At 53.0% G+C, this 16,234-nt stretch overlaps 1 protein-coding gene across 2 annotated transcripts; it reads right to left on the bottom strand.

The window, feature by feature from the left end:
• Positions 1-688: 688 nt before the first annotated feature.
• On the bottom strand, positions 689-14,986 carry CRYBB2 (crystallin beta B2). 2 transcript variants are annotated; one of them, XM_069556872.1, is made up of 6 exons: positions 13,953-14,986; positions 9,841-9,920; positions 6,953-7,071; positions 4,188-4,320; positions 2,778-2,920; positions 689-949 (listed from the first exon to the last, which is right to left on the bottom strand). In XM_069556872.1, exons 2-6 carry the CDS (start codon positions 9,892-9,894, stop codon positions 781-783), a joined length of 618 nt encoding a protein of 205 aa, XP_069412973.1. In that variant the 5' UTR covers positions 9,895-9,920; positions 13,953-14,986; the 3' UTR covers positions 689-780. The 2 variants fall into 2 exon arrangements, with proteins under 2 accessions (XP_069412973.1, XP_069412974.1); XM_069556873.1 differs by lacking the exon at positions 13,953-14,986 and adding an exon at positions 11,595-11,958.
• Between the last annotated feature and the right edge of the window lie 1,248 nt (positions 14,987-16,234).

The raw sequence follows: 16,234 nt of genomic DNA, 5'->3' as shown, positions 1-16,234 counted from the left end.
ACCTGGGTTATCTCACCATTCTTGGTATTACCCTGTTAGGGAGACACTACTTTTTCCCTATTTTTCCCAGTAGGAAGGCTCTGAGCTCCCCTGACCGGGCAGGGCTCCAGAACAGCCAATTGAATCCAGACTCATAAGATGCAGGAACCCAGCCCTCAGTTGCTACACTAAACGACCGCCCCAACCAAGGCATGAACAAGGGACCACGGAACTCACAAGCACAGAGACAGGTCTTCGTGACCTCTCTCCCGGATGGGGGTGGGCATTAGAGGGCTTGGGGCTCCTCTGGGCAGATTTAAATAAACTCCCAGGTTCAAGGTGATAAGGCAATTCTGTGTGAATGGCAGGCAGTGGGTACCTTTTAAGCGTCTGGAGCAACCATCACATGCCCCCGAATGACTGGGCTTGGCAACCACACAAGGACCACTCAGAGGTCAGCCAGGCCAGTCACTGGGCGGGGAGCAAAGGGGGTTGTAAGTCAGGTGAAGAAGCAGAGGTTCAGAGAGGCTGGACAATGTGCCCCAGGTCACAGAGCTAAGCAGCTGCAGAGCGAGCAGTCTCAGTGAGGTTGTCCCGCCCCTCACCCAGTCCCTTTCTGGTTCTCTCGTCATTCTGTGTCTGCCTTACACATGCATGCATGCACGCAGCACCCTGGCCTCCACAGGCGATAAAGAGACGCTGCCTCGGATAAGTTGCAAGTCACACTTTATTCACTCTCCAGGATGTCTGGTGGGATGCTGGGCAGAGGCCAGCCCCTGGGAAGGAGGCGAGGGAGGGGCACTAGCTGGAGGGGTGGAAGGCGCCCCGCTGGTGCCACTGCATGTCCCGGATGCGGCGCACGGACTGCACCTGGGGCTGGGGGGCCCCGAAGTCACCGCTGTCCTTGTAATCGCCCTTCTCCAGCAGGTACTGCAGCCCGCGGTAGCCGGGGTACTGGTAGCCGACCCACCTGCAGGGCCAGAGGTTGGGGGAGGGCACGTGGGGAGACAGGAGACGCAGATGGAGAGAGATGAGGGGGATGGCTCAGCCACTAGGAAGGGTGGGCCTGCCAATCATCCCACACTACCTGGGTGTTGAGCAGAGCACCACCACCCTTCCCAGGTCCAGCCTCTGCTTTCTTCCTCCCCTTGACACAGAGCTTGCTACCTCCAGAAGCAACTATTTTTTTAAGATTTTTTTTTAAGTGGACCATTTTTTTTAAGTCTTTACTGAATTTGTTATAATACTGCTTCTGTTTTATGTTTCTGTTTTTTGGCCCTGAGGACTGTCGTATCTTAGCTCCCTGATCAGACATCACACCCACACCCCCAGCACTGGAAGACCAAGTCTTAACCACCGGACCACCAGAGAAATTCCCAGATGCAGGCCTGGCACTGGGATCAGAGGGAGCGGTGATCTCAAGCTCACTTAAGCTTAGAGTAAGACAGGCCTCTTACCTAATCCCCACAAAGGACAAAGGCCAGTAGCAGAGGTCCCAGGAGCCCTCCGTGATCCCGCCACCATTTGAAGCCATCACCATTTAGGGGGTCACTCACTGGGCACCTGACAACTGTTACAGTCTTCTCCCCAGGAGGCATCACACAGGCCTGGCCCCCACGAACCTGCCTGGCCAGCCCCTGTGGACACCTCCAGCTCTGCCTCTCCACTCACAGCCACTGTCTCTCTGCAGCCCAGCCACTCTGTCCCTTGCAGAGCCCAGGGGACTCACCAGGCTCCTCGCACCACAGGACGTTTGCACATGCTATTCTGTCTGGAGCATCCTTCCTTCTCTTTACCTCTTCAAGTCCTACCTTCTTGAGATCTCAGCTCAAGAGCCCCTTCTTTAAGGAAGGAGACTAGATTCGCATGGGATTCCTAATTATGAACAGTTGTCTCCAACCAGAACTTTAGCTACACAAGACCGAGGCCAGGTCTCTTCAACCTACCTTGAATTACTGATCACCTATCTTGGTGCCTGGCATATGACATCACTTGACAAATTGCACCAGTGAATGAGTAAGCGACAGGGCTCAGGAATACAGAACTGTGCACACTCTAAGACTCTGACAAGCCCCAGAGAGCCAGTATATATGGGAAACCAGTGCCCTGGGGGGAAAAAAGGTTTGTTTGTGACACTTCCCAACCTCTGTGGTGTACACGTGTCTGCGATGGCGTATTTCAAGTTACCAATGTTTTAACAACCCGCTCACATTAAATTCTGAAAAGTCAAGTCAGCTTTTGCAAGCTGGTACAAGTTGGCTCCGGCAAACCACTGCCCAAAGTCCATCTTCAGATTCCCCATAGAATTCATGTTTTTCACAATGAGAAATTCCCCAATGCTGGTGACCGAGGTTTATGTGCCAAATTTGGTGGAGAACGACCCCTCCTATGTCCAACCTCAGGAATGCATGCAGAAAAAGGCCAGCATGTGCTGCGCTTCCTGTCTCTCTCAGCTCTGTAAAGACCCCTCGATTCATTCCTAGCCTTCTGAGCTCCCCTCACGTCCCGCCTCTGCCTTACCCCTGCCCCCACCCAACATTTACTATCCTGCTCTTCGGAGTTGAGGTGAAGGCCACGATTTCTCTCTTTCAAAAGCAAGGTGTTGCCCAAAAGACAGGATGGAACTTCAGGGACTGAAAGCCACGTGCAGGCGTCTGATGATTTCAATGCCCATTTTCCAATGGGAAGGCTGGGGTCGGGAATGTACAAGACCCCCAGAGCTTGGGGCAGAGCAGGGCTCAGCAGCTCAGAGTCTGGGCTCCTGGGGCAGGGCGAGCCAGGGCTGGGTGTATACTCACGTGCCGCTCTGCACCCGCACGGAAGACACCTTCTCCTGGTAGCCGTGGGCGTGGAAGCTGGGCACGTCATCGTCTATCACCTCCATCTTCTTCCCCGTGAAGTTGGGGTTCTCATACAGGGTGATCTTGTGCTCCTGGCTATCCTGTGGATGGGGAGCAGGGGAGTGGGAGTGTGGGTGAGGGCACCCAGGGTGCCCTGGAGTTGGGACCAGCAGGCTCCGCCTGCAGCCGTCTGCCCGAGACCCCTACCACTCGAGTGTTGATGACATTGGCCAGCCACAGTGCTCATTCTACTGGGCTACCTTCAGGTAACAGTCACTCAGCTTCTACACTTTGGGGAGTACCTGACTCTGAAATGGCATTTTCCCCTCCCACAGCCTCAACTCCCCCTTTTAAAAGTAAATGGTAGCCATGATACATACATATGCATAGGCACACTGTGCCTCTAATAGACACAATATTTTGGCTTTCCTTCACCTCCACATGTCTTCCCATTCTCCTGTTCCTCTGACATTCTTCCTCTCTGTCAAGCATTCTTTATTTAAGCTACTTTTGGCTCAGACAGTAAAGAATCTGCCTGCAATGCAGGAGACCCAGGGTCGATCCCTGGGTCAGGTCAATCCCCTGGAGAAGGGAATGGCTACCCACTCCAGTAAGCTTGCCCAGAGAATTCCATGGACAGAGGAGCCTGGTGGGCCACAGTTCATGGGGATGCCAAAGAGTCAGACACGACTGAGCAATTTGGCAGATGAAAAAACTGAGACTCAGAGAAAGTGACCTGGCCAAGGTCACACACATAGCCAGGAGGACTAGAGTCAGCAGAGGAACTCAGGTCTGTAGAATGCTGAGTCCAGCGTTGTTTGATTTGGCATCAAGCAGTGGGGAAGCGGGCTGGGCTGGGGAGGTTTGGGAGCATAACTGAGCACCACTGGTCCCTTAGCCCTTGCAGACCACACACCGCTAAGAATCAGGATCTGAAAAGCTCTGAAAGGTCACAAGGGCATGAGCTATGAACAAGAATAAGCTATCTTCTCCTCCACCCCCAAAGCCAGAATTTCTCTGAGTATTTACAGCAGCAATCATTAGGGAGCAATTGCTCTGTGACAGGAGTTGCGTAGACCTGAATAGCACCGTCCACATAGACTAGAATGTGAACGGCGCCCCACGGAACATTTTGAATGAAGCCTGAAGCCCCTAAAGTTGTGCACTGTGGCCACACTCAGGCTACACTGTAGATACTAATATCCCCACTTTGCAGAAGCAGAAACTGAGGCTTAGGGAGGTGAAGTGACTTATGCAAGGTCACACGGCCGGGGGCATGATTCCAGAGGGGAAGGGTCCTTCCTAGTCCCTAGACCTCTGGCTCTAAGCGGGGCAAAGAGAGGAAGACGACGAGGGATGGGGGCTCACCACTTTGATGGGCCTCAGGGAGCTGAGTGAGTCCGTCCTCCGACTGCTGGTCCATGAGTCCCAGCGGGGGTACTCACCCTTCTCAAACACAAACTGCTCCCCTTTGCAGTTGGCCTGCTCGTAGCCCACCCAGCTGCAATAGAGACACAGAGAGACAGCAGGTCAGGCTTACTCCAGACTTCCTCTGGTGGGACTCTGGCTCCTCATTCGGGCCCCACAGTTCACATTTGCCCAGCTCATCACAATGAGTAGCAGCCTCATCTAAACTGAAGCACAGCAAATCCAAGGGCAGCGTCACCTCAGTTATTCAAAACCCAGCACCATGCTGGCTTCAATCATCTGGAACACAATCAAGAAATACAAAGGAAGCCTAAAAGATGACCTAGCAACAAGCGCAGATGTTCAGAATCCATGTCCTGGGGCCAGCAGTATACTGGTGAATTAACAAAGAGCTCTCAAAAACAAACAAATCCAGCTTGCCAGTTTCTATGGTGTAAATACTCCCACCATACGTGGCCAATTTCAAATGGCAACCCACTCCAGTATTCTTGCCTGGAAAATCCCATGGATGGAGCCTGGTAAACTAGAGTCCACGGGGTCGCAGAGTCGGACACAACTGAGCGACTTCCCCTCATGTGACATCACTGCACACGGAGTTGGGAAGCAACGTGCCCAGTTGGCTTTTGCCACTGAGAACAGACTCCAGAACATGACTGCTCCTCAAGCTCACACACCGTGTTCATACCCATTCTCTCTGGGTCTGTTTCCTCTTTTGTTCTTGATGGTGGTCTCTGGACTCATTTTGTACACACACAACACCAACAGTCTCAGATCCACTAGGAGAGAATAGCACCTTAAAGGGAAGGACTGCCTGCCAACAGGGCAAGGCTAACAGAGGAAAGGGGACAGTCAGAACAGGCGGCATGGTTTCACGATGCCTGGTGTTTTGGGGCGGTTCATCGCAGAAGCTAACAATCCAGCCTGGCACAGGAACAGCTGTTCGGGACAGCGATCCAAGTCCTTAAGAGAAAGGGAGATGGTGTTTCCTGCGGCTTTCAGAAGAGGATGCCTGCCCTCTTGATCTGGCAATTCTGCTTTGGGTCACATGTCCTTAGAAAACATTTGTCAAGAGCTTGCAGACATATGGGTAAGAATGTCCATCGTGTTGTTCTTTATAATATCGAATAATAGAAACAACTTACACAGCCAATCAGCAGGGCCTGGTTGAGGAAACTGGGTAATATTCTGTAATGTGATGTTAAAAAGGCATGAAAAATAATGAACTAGAACACAGGGTCTCAAACTTAACTGGGCAGAAACATCACTAGGCGGGTTTGTGAAATGTAGATTCCTGGGCTCCAGACCCAAGAGTCTGATTCAATGGGGCAGGGAGGGGGCCCAAGAACATGTACTTCAAAGCCTCCCCCTTCTGTGACTGATGCAGGTTTAGCTCCAAACAGCTCTTTCAAAAACATTGACATAAAATGCTCCTTAATGACACAGAAAGAATTTGAGATATCTTGCAAAGTTTCCAAAATGAGTTATAAAACAGTTTTTAAAGCATGATCTAACTTCTGATTAAATGTGTTTCTAATATATATTTGGTGAAATATATACCAAAAAAAATCTATATACAAACTAAAGTCAAAATCTTAATGGTTACTTCTGAGTAGTCAGATTAGAGTCATATGGGGTTTTTTGCACTAAACCATTTCTCCTTAATGTTAAACAATGAACAATAAAAGTATCAAAGATAAATTTTCAAAAAGAAAGCAGAGAAGTGTAAAGCCTATTTGAGAAACTCTGCCATCCAAATACTAAAAAAAGAAAATCAGACGTGGTTCTTCAATGGTCAGAACCTTGGCCAACTGTGAAAACACGGTCCTAGGCACGCTGGTGTCCTGAGTGCGTCAGGTTAGTGGGGCGGGGTGGGGCCTTTCCTTTGGCTGTGTCGCCCACCAGCAGACCCTGATTCAGGCAGGGTCATCACTCTCTGCAGAATGCCCCGTGAACCCTGAGGTGTGGGGCGGGTCACCCAGGACCCACATCAGACTCACTGACCCACTGGCTGGGCATCACTGGTGGCCACCTGTGATTCTGGAGGCTCTTGCAAGGAAGGAACCACTGGGGAACCACAAAGACAGGACCCAAGGCTGTGCTCAACTATGTGACCTGAGCATGGCTCTGTCCAACCAGACCAGTCACCTCCCCTTCTTTCTTGGGTCTGGGGTCCCAAGCCTGCTGGTCCCCAAATGTGTCAGCAAGTCTACAAAGACCAAGTTATCATCAGGAACAGGGAAGGGAGGGATAGGTGCCGAGAAGGGACATCCAGCTTTAGACCTCCCAGCAGAGTGAGGACACTCCCAGAGTCAGAGACTGGCAGCTCTGCCAAAGTCCATGGGAGTCACTGTGTTCATCTCCCTGCCTCAAGGAAGTGGCTGGCCCTGGTGTCAGGCTTTTTTCACACAGGCTCCATCCCATCATCCCCAGGAAGACACAGTTAGCCTCATCCTACAGAGGAAACTGAGGCCCAGAGAGGGAAGCTCCTGGTCCAACAGCACAGAAATGGTGAAACCAGGGTTTGAAACCGAGCTCTACCTGGCTTCAAAACACAAGCTCTCTCCAAAGGCTGCCAAGACTCCAAATCCTGGTCCCCTGAATACACAGCCTAGAAGCTCAGGACAGATCCCTCCAGCTCCACAGTGCAGCCGCCTCGCCCGGCAGCCCCTGAGCGAGTGAGGCCCTCCCCTCGCCCAGGTACATACGGTCCAGCCTGCACCAGCACGGAGCCCGCCTTCTCCACGCCAGTCTCCTTCAGGTTGGGGCAGGGCCCGTTGAGCTCATGCGAGTGGCCCTGGAAGTTCTCCTGCTCAAAGATGATGATCTGCAACAGGAGGAGAGAGTCAGACCCTCATCATGACGGGAAGAGGGAAGACAGGGCAGCGGGGTGGGGAGAGGACTCAGAGAGCCTCGAAGGATGCTGAAGGGTTCTGTGCTTGGAAATCACGAACCAAACATAGAGTCCGACAGTCCCAGCTCCAGTGACCAGCTGTGAGACCTTGAGGCAGCATTTCACCTCTCTGAGCCTCCATTTCCCTGTCTGTAAAATGGGAAATAAAGACAGAACCTACCTCATGGGGTTATTGGAAGGATTCAGGGGAGCATAGTGGTTAGTACACCATATTTGCTCTGCGTGTGGGAGGCGTAATCATATTAATTAAGGGACATAGTATAAGGACCCCGAGTGGGTGAGTGGCAGAGCTGAACGTGTAGCCCAGGCCTGTCTGATGCTGTCTCCATTACAGCATGGTTCTGGTGCCACTGGTCTGTGGACCAGAGTAGGAATAGCAACATGCTAGGTAAGCCATGCTGCTCAAGCTTCTCCTGCCCTTGTCAGTACCACCCTGCAGCCACACTTCACCTGTAAAACTACACACACCTGTGCCTTTTTCTTAAGCCCCCATAGGTTCTGCAGGCTTTCCTCCCCCTCGGGATACCTCTTAAGAAGACTTCAGCAAGCCTGCCTCATCTGGTCCTCTCATCAGCTCAGGGACAGGCTGGCAGAATCCCTATCAGGAAAAATGAAGCTCGGCAAAATGAAAGGACTGCCCACAGCTTCATAGCTAGTGCCAACTGGGAAGCAGGTGGGGACAGGGGGCAGCTGCCGCCTTTTATGATTGCAAAGAGAACTCAGGGTCAGATGCACTTCCCCTGGGAGCTTCCTCTGGCTGAAGAGCTGGGCTCAGGGCAGCACGCTCCCAGGAAGGGCAGCTGGAGAATCTACGTGCTCAGCACTGGCTGGGTCAACATGCCCCTCTCTCCCAGGCCGGGGATTAGCCACACAAAGCAGACAAAGCCAAGGGAGGGAGGCCCAGCAGGGCTCAGATTCCATGGGCTCAACCCAGGCTTGATGCTCACTGACTCGACCCCGGACGGGTCAGGAGATCTGAGCTCCAGTATCTCCTGTGCTGCATCCAGCTGTGCAACCCGAGGAAGCCACACGATTGCTCTGAGCCTCAGCTGTGCCGACTGCGAAATGGGGAATCATGCCGACTTTGTAGGCTTACTGAGGAGAATCCAGAACATGAGAGTTGAGGACTAGTGTATTATGACCGCCCTGGCCTGGGAGACAAGGGTTGCAGGCTAAGGAGGGTGAAGGAGGACAGCCTCCCCATGGATCTGAGAGGCCTCAGAGAGCCCAGGAGCTCAGTATTATTATTGTTGTTGCTATTCATGCACAGATGAATGCTAAAATTTTATGTATTACCTAATCCTTTCAACTTGTACTATCCAATTCAGCAACCACTAGATGTATATTGAACATATGCAACTAATCTGAATTAAAACATGCTGTTAGTTTCAAACACACACAAAATGTTGCAGATTTAGTTTGAAAAAAAGAATGTAAAATAGTCCTCTAATAATTTTTCTGACTATACATTAGGATGTGTTGCGTGTAGTAAAATACATGGCAGTTAATTTCCCTTGCTTCTTTTTACTTTGTTAACATGGCTACTTGTTGTTTAGTCACTAAGTTGTGTCCGACTCTTTTGCGATCCCATGGACTGTAGTCTGCCAGGCTCCTCTGTCCATGGGATTCTCTAGGCAAGAATACCGGAAATGGCTTGCCATTTCCTTCTTCAGGGGATCTTCCCAACCCAGGGATCAAACCTGAGTCTCCTTCACTGTCTGGCAGATTCTTTACCACCGAGCCACCTGGGAAGCCCAACATGGCTACCAGGAAGCATTAAACTCCGTCAGTGGCTCCCATTTGAAACCGACTGGAGTGGCTGCTCCAAGCCACGTCCCACTGGCCTTCTCAAGCTCATCCAGCTCACTCCGACTCCTGGCCCTCTGCACTTGCCATGCTCTCTGCCTGGAACACCCTCCCCTACCCCACTCCCCTATTTTCAGTATTTCCTCACCTGACCTGGGCTTCTGCTCCAATGTCACCTCCTCTGAGGAGGCCTCCCTGACCTTAGCTAATATGTTCCTTGTTCACCCCCGACTCTGAAGAACCCTACTTTTTTTTGTTTCTTCCTAACACTTCTCATTACTTGAAGTTATGTATTTACTAGTTTATTTATTTATCTGTCTTCTAGAAAGTAAACCCCTTCAGGGGCAGAATGGAGCAATCTGGGTCCCAATTCAGACAAAAAAGCAGTTCCAGGATGGAATCCATGCCTGGGGCCCCCAAAGCAAAGGGGGCTGAGCCTGTTTCTTTGACTCTTCACAGATATCTTAAGCCCTGAGTCCAACTCTCCCCATTTTTAGGAAAAACCTGAGGCTCAGAGAGGTCAAGTGACTGGTCCAGGTCACACAGCAGGTATGGAGTCTGGAAGCCCACCCCACCGCCCATTCACAAGCCCCCTCTTAGACTGGACTGAAGGTTCACCCCAGCTTTGGGGGCCCCATTGGGCAATGGGGTGCAGGGTAAGTCAGAGAAAATTGAGTCTCCAGGGTCAGAAATATGCTGGCTGTGGGCTGGGAAGGGGTCTTCTGAATCAGCACCCTCCTCCACTGTGCAAGTTGGGGAGAATATGGCCCAGAGAGAGGGACCCCAGAAAAGAAGCCACCAACCCCAATTTGAAGAAGGAAAACCGAGTCTTGGAGAGACTGTGCTTGCCACCCTGTGCCCTGATGTGGTACCCACCTTGGGGTTGAGGGGCTGTGGCTTGCCCGCTTGGGTCTGGTGATCTGAGGCCATGGTAGGCTGTTCTGTGCAGGAGTGACCTGGAAGGCACGGGGGAAGCCGCAGTGAGGACCCCTCCAGGCCCTTGGCTCCCTCACTGGGGGGCCCGAGCCTCGCCATTCCAGCCCCCACATCCTATTCTGTCTCCCTGCCTGGTTTCAGGTTCTCCAAGGGCAGTGGGGACGGCCAGCGTCTGCCTGAACGTTGGTCACTATCTCTGCTTCTTTGGGTCCAGGCTGGCTCCGAAGGGGGACAAAGAAATGAGGTCTACTAAAAAATAAAGCAAGAAACTAGAACACGACTGGGGACCCACGTGGCCCCAGACAGTTGATACTACTACAGCTCAATTTCTTATACATCAATCAATATTATGCAGAAATTCTCAAGTAAGAGAAAGCAGCACGGGCAGAGGAAACATGCCCTGGCCATGCTTGGCCAGGCTGCTGTTCCCAATCTGCAACCTCACAAAGCTCCCCGGACTCCCTGCCCCTCACCCTCAGCTCCCTCCTTGACGCCCTCTCCACCACTGTTCCGCCCCCCACCATTAGTACACACGTCTATTACAGAGCTCAGGCTACAAGAAAGCAAAGACATGAGTATCACACAACTTCAGACACTGATCAGCAGCAGCAGGAGAATTTAATGATTGAGAACACCAGAAAAGTGTGAACAACAGTCAAGTCTCTCCTCCCTTCCCGCAGGAGGGGCAGAGAACCCAGCCTGTGTCTTCCCAGTGAGGAGAGGAGACTGTTTCCTTCTCCAGAGGTAACATCTGGCTTCCAGAAGCTCCTTCCACACCACAGGCTAGGCCAGAATGTTCTCCCAAAAGAAGACATTCAGCTAAATGGCTTGGGAGCCAAACCAGCCCTTCTGCCCTAGGAAGCCAGCCCTCTGGGTCTGTCCCTGTGCCCCAAGGCCCCACATTACTGCCCCCCACCATTGGTGCCCTCAGACTAAAGGTTAAGCTCAGTTGGTTCAGCTCAGGTGCTGCCTCTGCCGCTTACCAGCATCAACCCCTGAGAAGGGCGTCCCCTCTGTGCCTCAGTTTCCTGCCCTGTAAAGTGGGGACAGGATGGGGCCTGGTCTGCTTGGGACGATCCAAGTATAGAACAGAGAAAACCACAAGCACTTGACAGTGCCTGGAACCTGCTCAGCGCTCAGTACACGGCGGCGACTGCGGCTTTACCAGAGTCCTTTCCAGCCAGCTTTAGTCACCTGTGGCTGGGAGCTTCCCTGAGCCGCACAGCCGCTTCCTAGCTGTCCCAAGGCAGGACACAGGAGCAGGTGTCCCACGGATGTTTGTGGGTGTGGAGAGAACTGACTCACCACACTAGACGTGAAGCTGAACCTTCCATGGGTTTATTCCTTCCACTGATAAACCCTCAGTCATATTCTCCGCTGGCAAAACGAAGATGCTGACGGACCGTTTAGTATCAGTAAAGAGCATCGCCTAAGTACACGCTCTATGCCAGGCATCGTGCTGGACCACTCACCTATACTGTATCTGAGCCCCACGGCAAAGGAAGTTTTAGGACCCCGGCCTCTCTCCCCATTTAACAGAAAAGAAAACTGAGGCTCAGCGCCTTGAGGTCTTGGCCCCAAAGTCACCTGGTCAGAAAGCCGTAGCCTCTGGATTTGAACCCAGGTCTCCCACCCTTTCCATCAGGGAGCAGGATGAGAGCAAAAGGCAAGACAAGCAAGAGAGCCATTCTTACCAGTGACACCAGCCCCTGAGAGTGCCCGTGGAGCCTGCCGGCGGGAGGTGACATTTATACCTTCCCCAGAAGTGCCCGTGCCAAGACGGGTGACCGCTGCGTCCCCGTGGAAAGCGCGGGGAGAATGCAGGATTAAGCCCACACCAAAGGCCGGGTCAGCAAATGCCCACAGACATTGTGTCTCTGCACAATAATGTCATTAGCTTTCAGATTCGGCCGCGCCAGGGTGGTCAGGCGGTCGAGCAAGAACATGCCCGCTTTGCATGCATCAGCCATCCAGCTGCCAGGCCCAGGGGCAGGCTGGGTTCACTGGTGTGGTCAGTTGAGCCCTGGGGGAGGCAGACAGAGGCAAATCTCAGTGACCCTGGTAGGAAAAAAAAAAACAAACAAAAAACCAAGGACAGGAAGGTAGTTTGGCAGGGTCCAGCACCCATCCATCCATCCATTCAACAAATATTTATCAGGCATGGATTTGGTGCCAAGCTCTGTCCGAGGGGGCAGTGTCAGGGAGGGGACCTATCCGGGCCTGGACCATCCAGAAAGGCTCTGGGGGAGAGTCGAAGTCCTCAGAAACGGGGGGAAATGAGCCTGGGAAGCCAGGTTAGGAGGACAGCTCCAAGCAGAAGGGGACCGGGCACAACGCACTGTCGCGGTATTTCAAGAAGACCTGCAAACAGGTTAACGCACCTCCAGGGTGGCCTGAATGGGCAGGGCCTGGGCTGGGCAGCCGGTGAGCAGAGGGCTGGCCAAGCCAGGCTGAGGAGAGGGAACGTCACCCTGAGGCCCGTGACTCTCCCAGCACCCACTGCTCCTCAGTGGGGTGCCCTCAGGATCCTCGACCCCCCTTTGTTTACAGAAGGCTCTTGATCCCCTCTGCCAGCCCCGTAACTGCCCCATGGGCACTTGGCCTTAACTGGCACGCACACCCTCTTTGTAGACAGTCTGTGCCCTGACCGATCCCAAGGTCAGGCAGGAGAGAGGGGATACCAGTGGGGCTTGGAGACTGGATTGGAGTGAGGGGACTCGCTCGCCCCAACTTCCATGCCCCCAGTACACACACTCCCCCCAACCTCCAGCTGTGCTCTCTCTCTGTAGCACTCCTCGCCACCTGATGTTACGTTACTCATTTATCTGCTGTTTTTACAATCGGCAGATAAGCCTCATGAGGGCAAGGCCGTGGTCTGCCAGACTGACCACCTATCGGGCTGCACCCCAAAGGTCTGTGAGCCTTGTCATTACTCGGCCTTAAGACCAAAAAAAGAGTCAGAGACAGCGGCAGAGACGTCAGTGGTTTACTGGACAGACGATCTTACACAACCCGTCCTGGAGCCATGTGTGTCCAACAGGGAGCAGGACACGGCAGAATTCTCCAGCTACTCGGAGGAGGAGGAGGCTGCCCTTTGTAGAGGGAAGCGACGTAGGTGGGCTCACCAGTTACTAGGGACCAGTGAAGCCCTGTAATTGAAGGACCGGATGGTCATGTGAGTAAGGCAGGGACTGGCCAAGCAGCAGATGGACAGGAAGCAAGAGAACAGCCATCTTGAGTGGCCTCACCATACATGTCTCCCCTACATCCTCTGTACGACCCTTCCAATGCTGGTCCGCCCCTCTTCCCCGATATCCCTGGGGTCAGGTAAAGGGCACCACAGTCAACAGCACAAATGCGATCCAGACACCAGCAGCCAGGGAGCATCACCAGTAATCCATTTATCTTTGAAGTCCAGCAGACAACCACAACAGCATCTCGCTGTGGGCCCAGCAATGAGGCCGCCATTGTCGCCCAGTCTGTGAACAGATTCCCTCCACGGAGACCAAGGAAGAAATGTAAGATGTCCCACAGGCAAAACACAGGGAAGATCACGGCCATGAAGCGACATACAGTGACAGGCAGCTGCAGCGCTGAGGTAACCTCACCTGCCTGAGACTGTCCTTCCCGCAGGACCACACCGCCTGTGCACCCTCCGTCCCCACAGCCAGCGCTGAACACCGGTTTAACAGCAGACCACAGTAGGTGCTGCTGTTTATTCGCTCAGTCACGTCCAACTCTTTTGCAGCCCATGGTCTGTAGCCCCCCAGGCTCCTCTGTCCGTGGGATTTCCCAGGCAGGAATACTGGGCTGGGTTGCCATTTCCTTTTCCAGGGGATCTTCCTAACCCAGGGATCGAACTCGCGACTCTGGCATTGGCAGGAGGGTTCTTTACCACTGAACCACCAGGGAAGCCCATATTCTCCAGTAGGCGCCCAGGTTAATTACTGTCGCAGCCTTAGGTGGGGCCAGGGAGAGGGAAAGTGAAATCCGTAAACCCCTTTCTAATCCTATTCCTTGGGAGGCAACAAACACAAACCAGCGGGACTTACCTGCCAGCCTCAGGCTCAACAGGGGGCAGATTCTGTGTCAAGGGCAAAAGGCAAAAGGGAGTTCTTGGTTGGCAATGCCCCCCTGGTGTCAACAGTTGAGCTCAGATCGTGTTGACTATAGTCCTGGGTTGTCATGGCGTGGCACTGGGACGACGATCCTGGGATGCTCAGGGACAGTTCACAGGCTGGAGTCAGCCGCCTGAACCACGTGCTGAGAGCAAGTTCCCCTCTCAAGGGGTCTTTCTTAAGGGGTCTTTTCATAGTCCGGCAGCGGCAGGGATTGTACAGCAGGTGGAAAAGCCAGTGTATGGTACTTTTCATGGCCCATTCCTGGATTTCATGGGCCTTAGTCGCAATCTATGTCCAAGGGGGTCCCGTAGGTCACACACGGCTGTTCTAGACCCCGAACAGCGGTTGTGGTGCTCGAAGACTTTGGTTCCATTTTGTAACGTCTCCCACCTGTTGGAACGCCTCGTAGCCGGCGTGTAGCCATGGTCTCAGCCCCCTACATCTCTGCTCTGCCCCCTCCGCGGCCAGGACTGGGGGCGCGGTGGTGTGGGGTGTGGGCTTGTCTTACCCGACTAGGTAACCCCCAAGTGTGTGACAGGTAGTCCTCGCCTTTCGTCTCTATTCACCAGCCAACCCCCGGCAGTCAGAGGAACCCCGAGCACGGAGCTGCCACCTTTAAACTGGAAAGAGGCTCTGAGGTGAACAGGACACACTCAATCTCATGGAAGAGAAAGACGCCTCTGGTGGCGGCCAGCTACTCAGGGCCCCTCGTGGGCGCCAGCTCAGGTCACCCCCCCTCAACTTTCCGTCCCCGTCCTCACTTCCCGATGCCCACACACGAGTTTCCTCAGCCTCTTACAACCGTTAGTGAGCCTTGCAGTTGCCCAGCCTTGACCCTGGAGACAGACAGACGTCCTCAGTTATGGGAGAGGCCACCTCACACGGTAGCAGGAAAGGGTCCCGAGGCAACAGCCCCACTTAGGATGGCGAGGGGCCAGCGCAACATGGCCGCGCTCCTCACCACTGGGGGAGGAAGGAGAGAGGCTGCCCTTGATTGGAGGAATCGATGTCACGTGGGCTCATTGGTTACCAGGGAAACCAGCCCCTTGGGCACGCCCCTCCACAGCCCCTCAGGTTAATAATCATCCAGGTGTTTCCCTTTAATAAACTAGCCCCTGGAACTGTTCTGGCCTCAGGATTAGACCCATCCCTGGCTGGTGCAGAGGGTAGGCATGTGCACGGTCTCGTGTGTGGGTGCAGGGGCTGGTGGAGCAAGGGAGGATGGTACAGAGAACAAGAGAACAGCCATCTTGATTTTTTAAGACTCTTTTGTTGTGGACCATTTTTAAAGTCTTTATTGAATTTATTACAGTATTGCTTCTGTTTTATGTTTTGGCTTTTTGACTAAGAGGCATGTATAGGATCTTAGCTCCCCAACCAGGGATTGAACTTGCAACCCCCTGCATTGGAAGGCAAAGTCCTAACCACTAGACTGTCAGAGAAGTCCCAAGAAAACCGCCACCTTGAATGGCCTGGCCACACACCATCATATCCCCAAAGCCCAGTGCGACACATAGTAGGGACTTGTTTTGGCTTCCTGGACTACCAAAACCAAGGGCCGAAAACTAACGGCTTGGAACAGCAGATTTTGGGGATGTAAAATGGTGCAGCCTCTGTGAAAACAGCACAGCAGTTCCTGAAAAACTGAGCACAGGGTTCCATGCGTGCGTGCGTGCTAAGTTGCTTCAGTCGTGTCCAACTCTTTGCGATCCTGTGGACTGTAGCCCGCCGGGCTCCTCTGTCCATGGGATTCTCCAGGCGAGAATCCTGGAGTGGACTGCCATGCCCTTCTCGCAGGACTCCCATGTGATCCAGCAATTCTGGGAGTGCACCCACGAGAAGTGAACCAGAGACGCCAGCAGGTATCTGTATAATGCAACCACATTTGTGACAGCATCATCACACTGCCGAAAAGGTGGAAACAGCCCAAATGCTCACTGACAGTTGAATGGATCAACAAAATGAGCTCTAGCCTTACAATGGAATGTCACTCAGCCTTGAAAAGGAAGAAGATTCTGACACAGGCTACAACTCGGATGAAATTTGAAGACATTATGCTAATTGACAGAAGCCGGGTACAAATGGTTCCACTCAGATGAGATTATTAGTGCAGTTAAATTTAAAGACTCAAAGTAGGATTATGGTTGCCAGAGTCTGGAGGGAGGGGTGACTGGGGAATTATGGTCTCATGAGTGCAGAGTTTCAGTTCTGCC

Source organism: Ovis canadensis, chromosome 17 (assembly GCF_042477335.2).
Source record: "Ovis canadensis isolate MfBH-ARS-UI-01 breed Bighorn chromosome 17, ARS-UI_OviCan_v2, whole genome shotgun sequence".
In the NCBI taxonomy this organism is placed as follows: Eukaryota; Metazoa; Chordata; class Mammalia; order Artiodactyla; family Bovidae; genus Ovis; species Ovis canadensis.
Note: the sequence above shows the minus strand (reverse complement) of the source record. Positions and strands in the feature narration are given on the sequence as shown.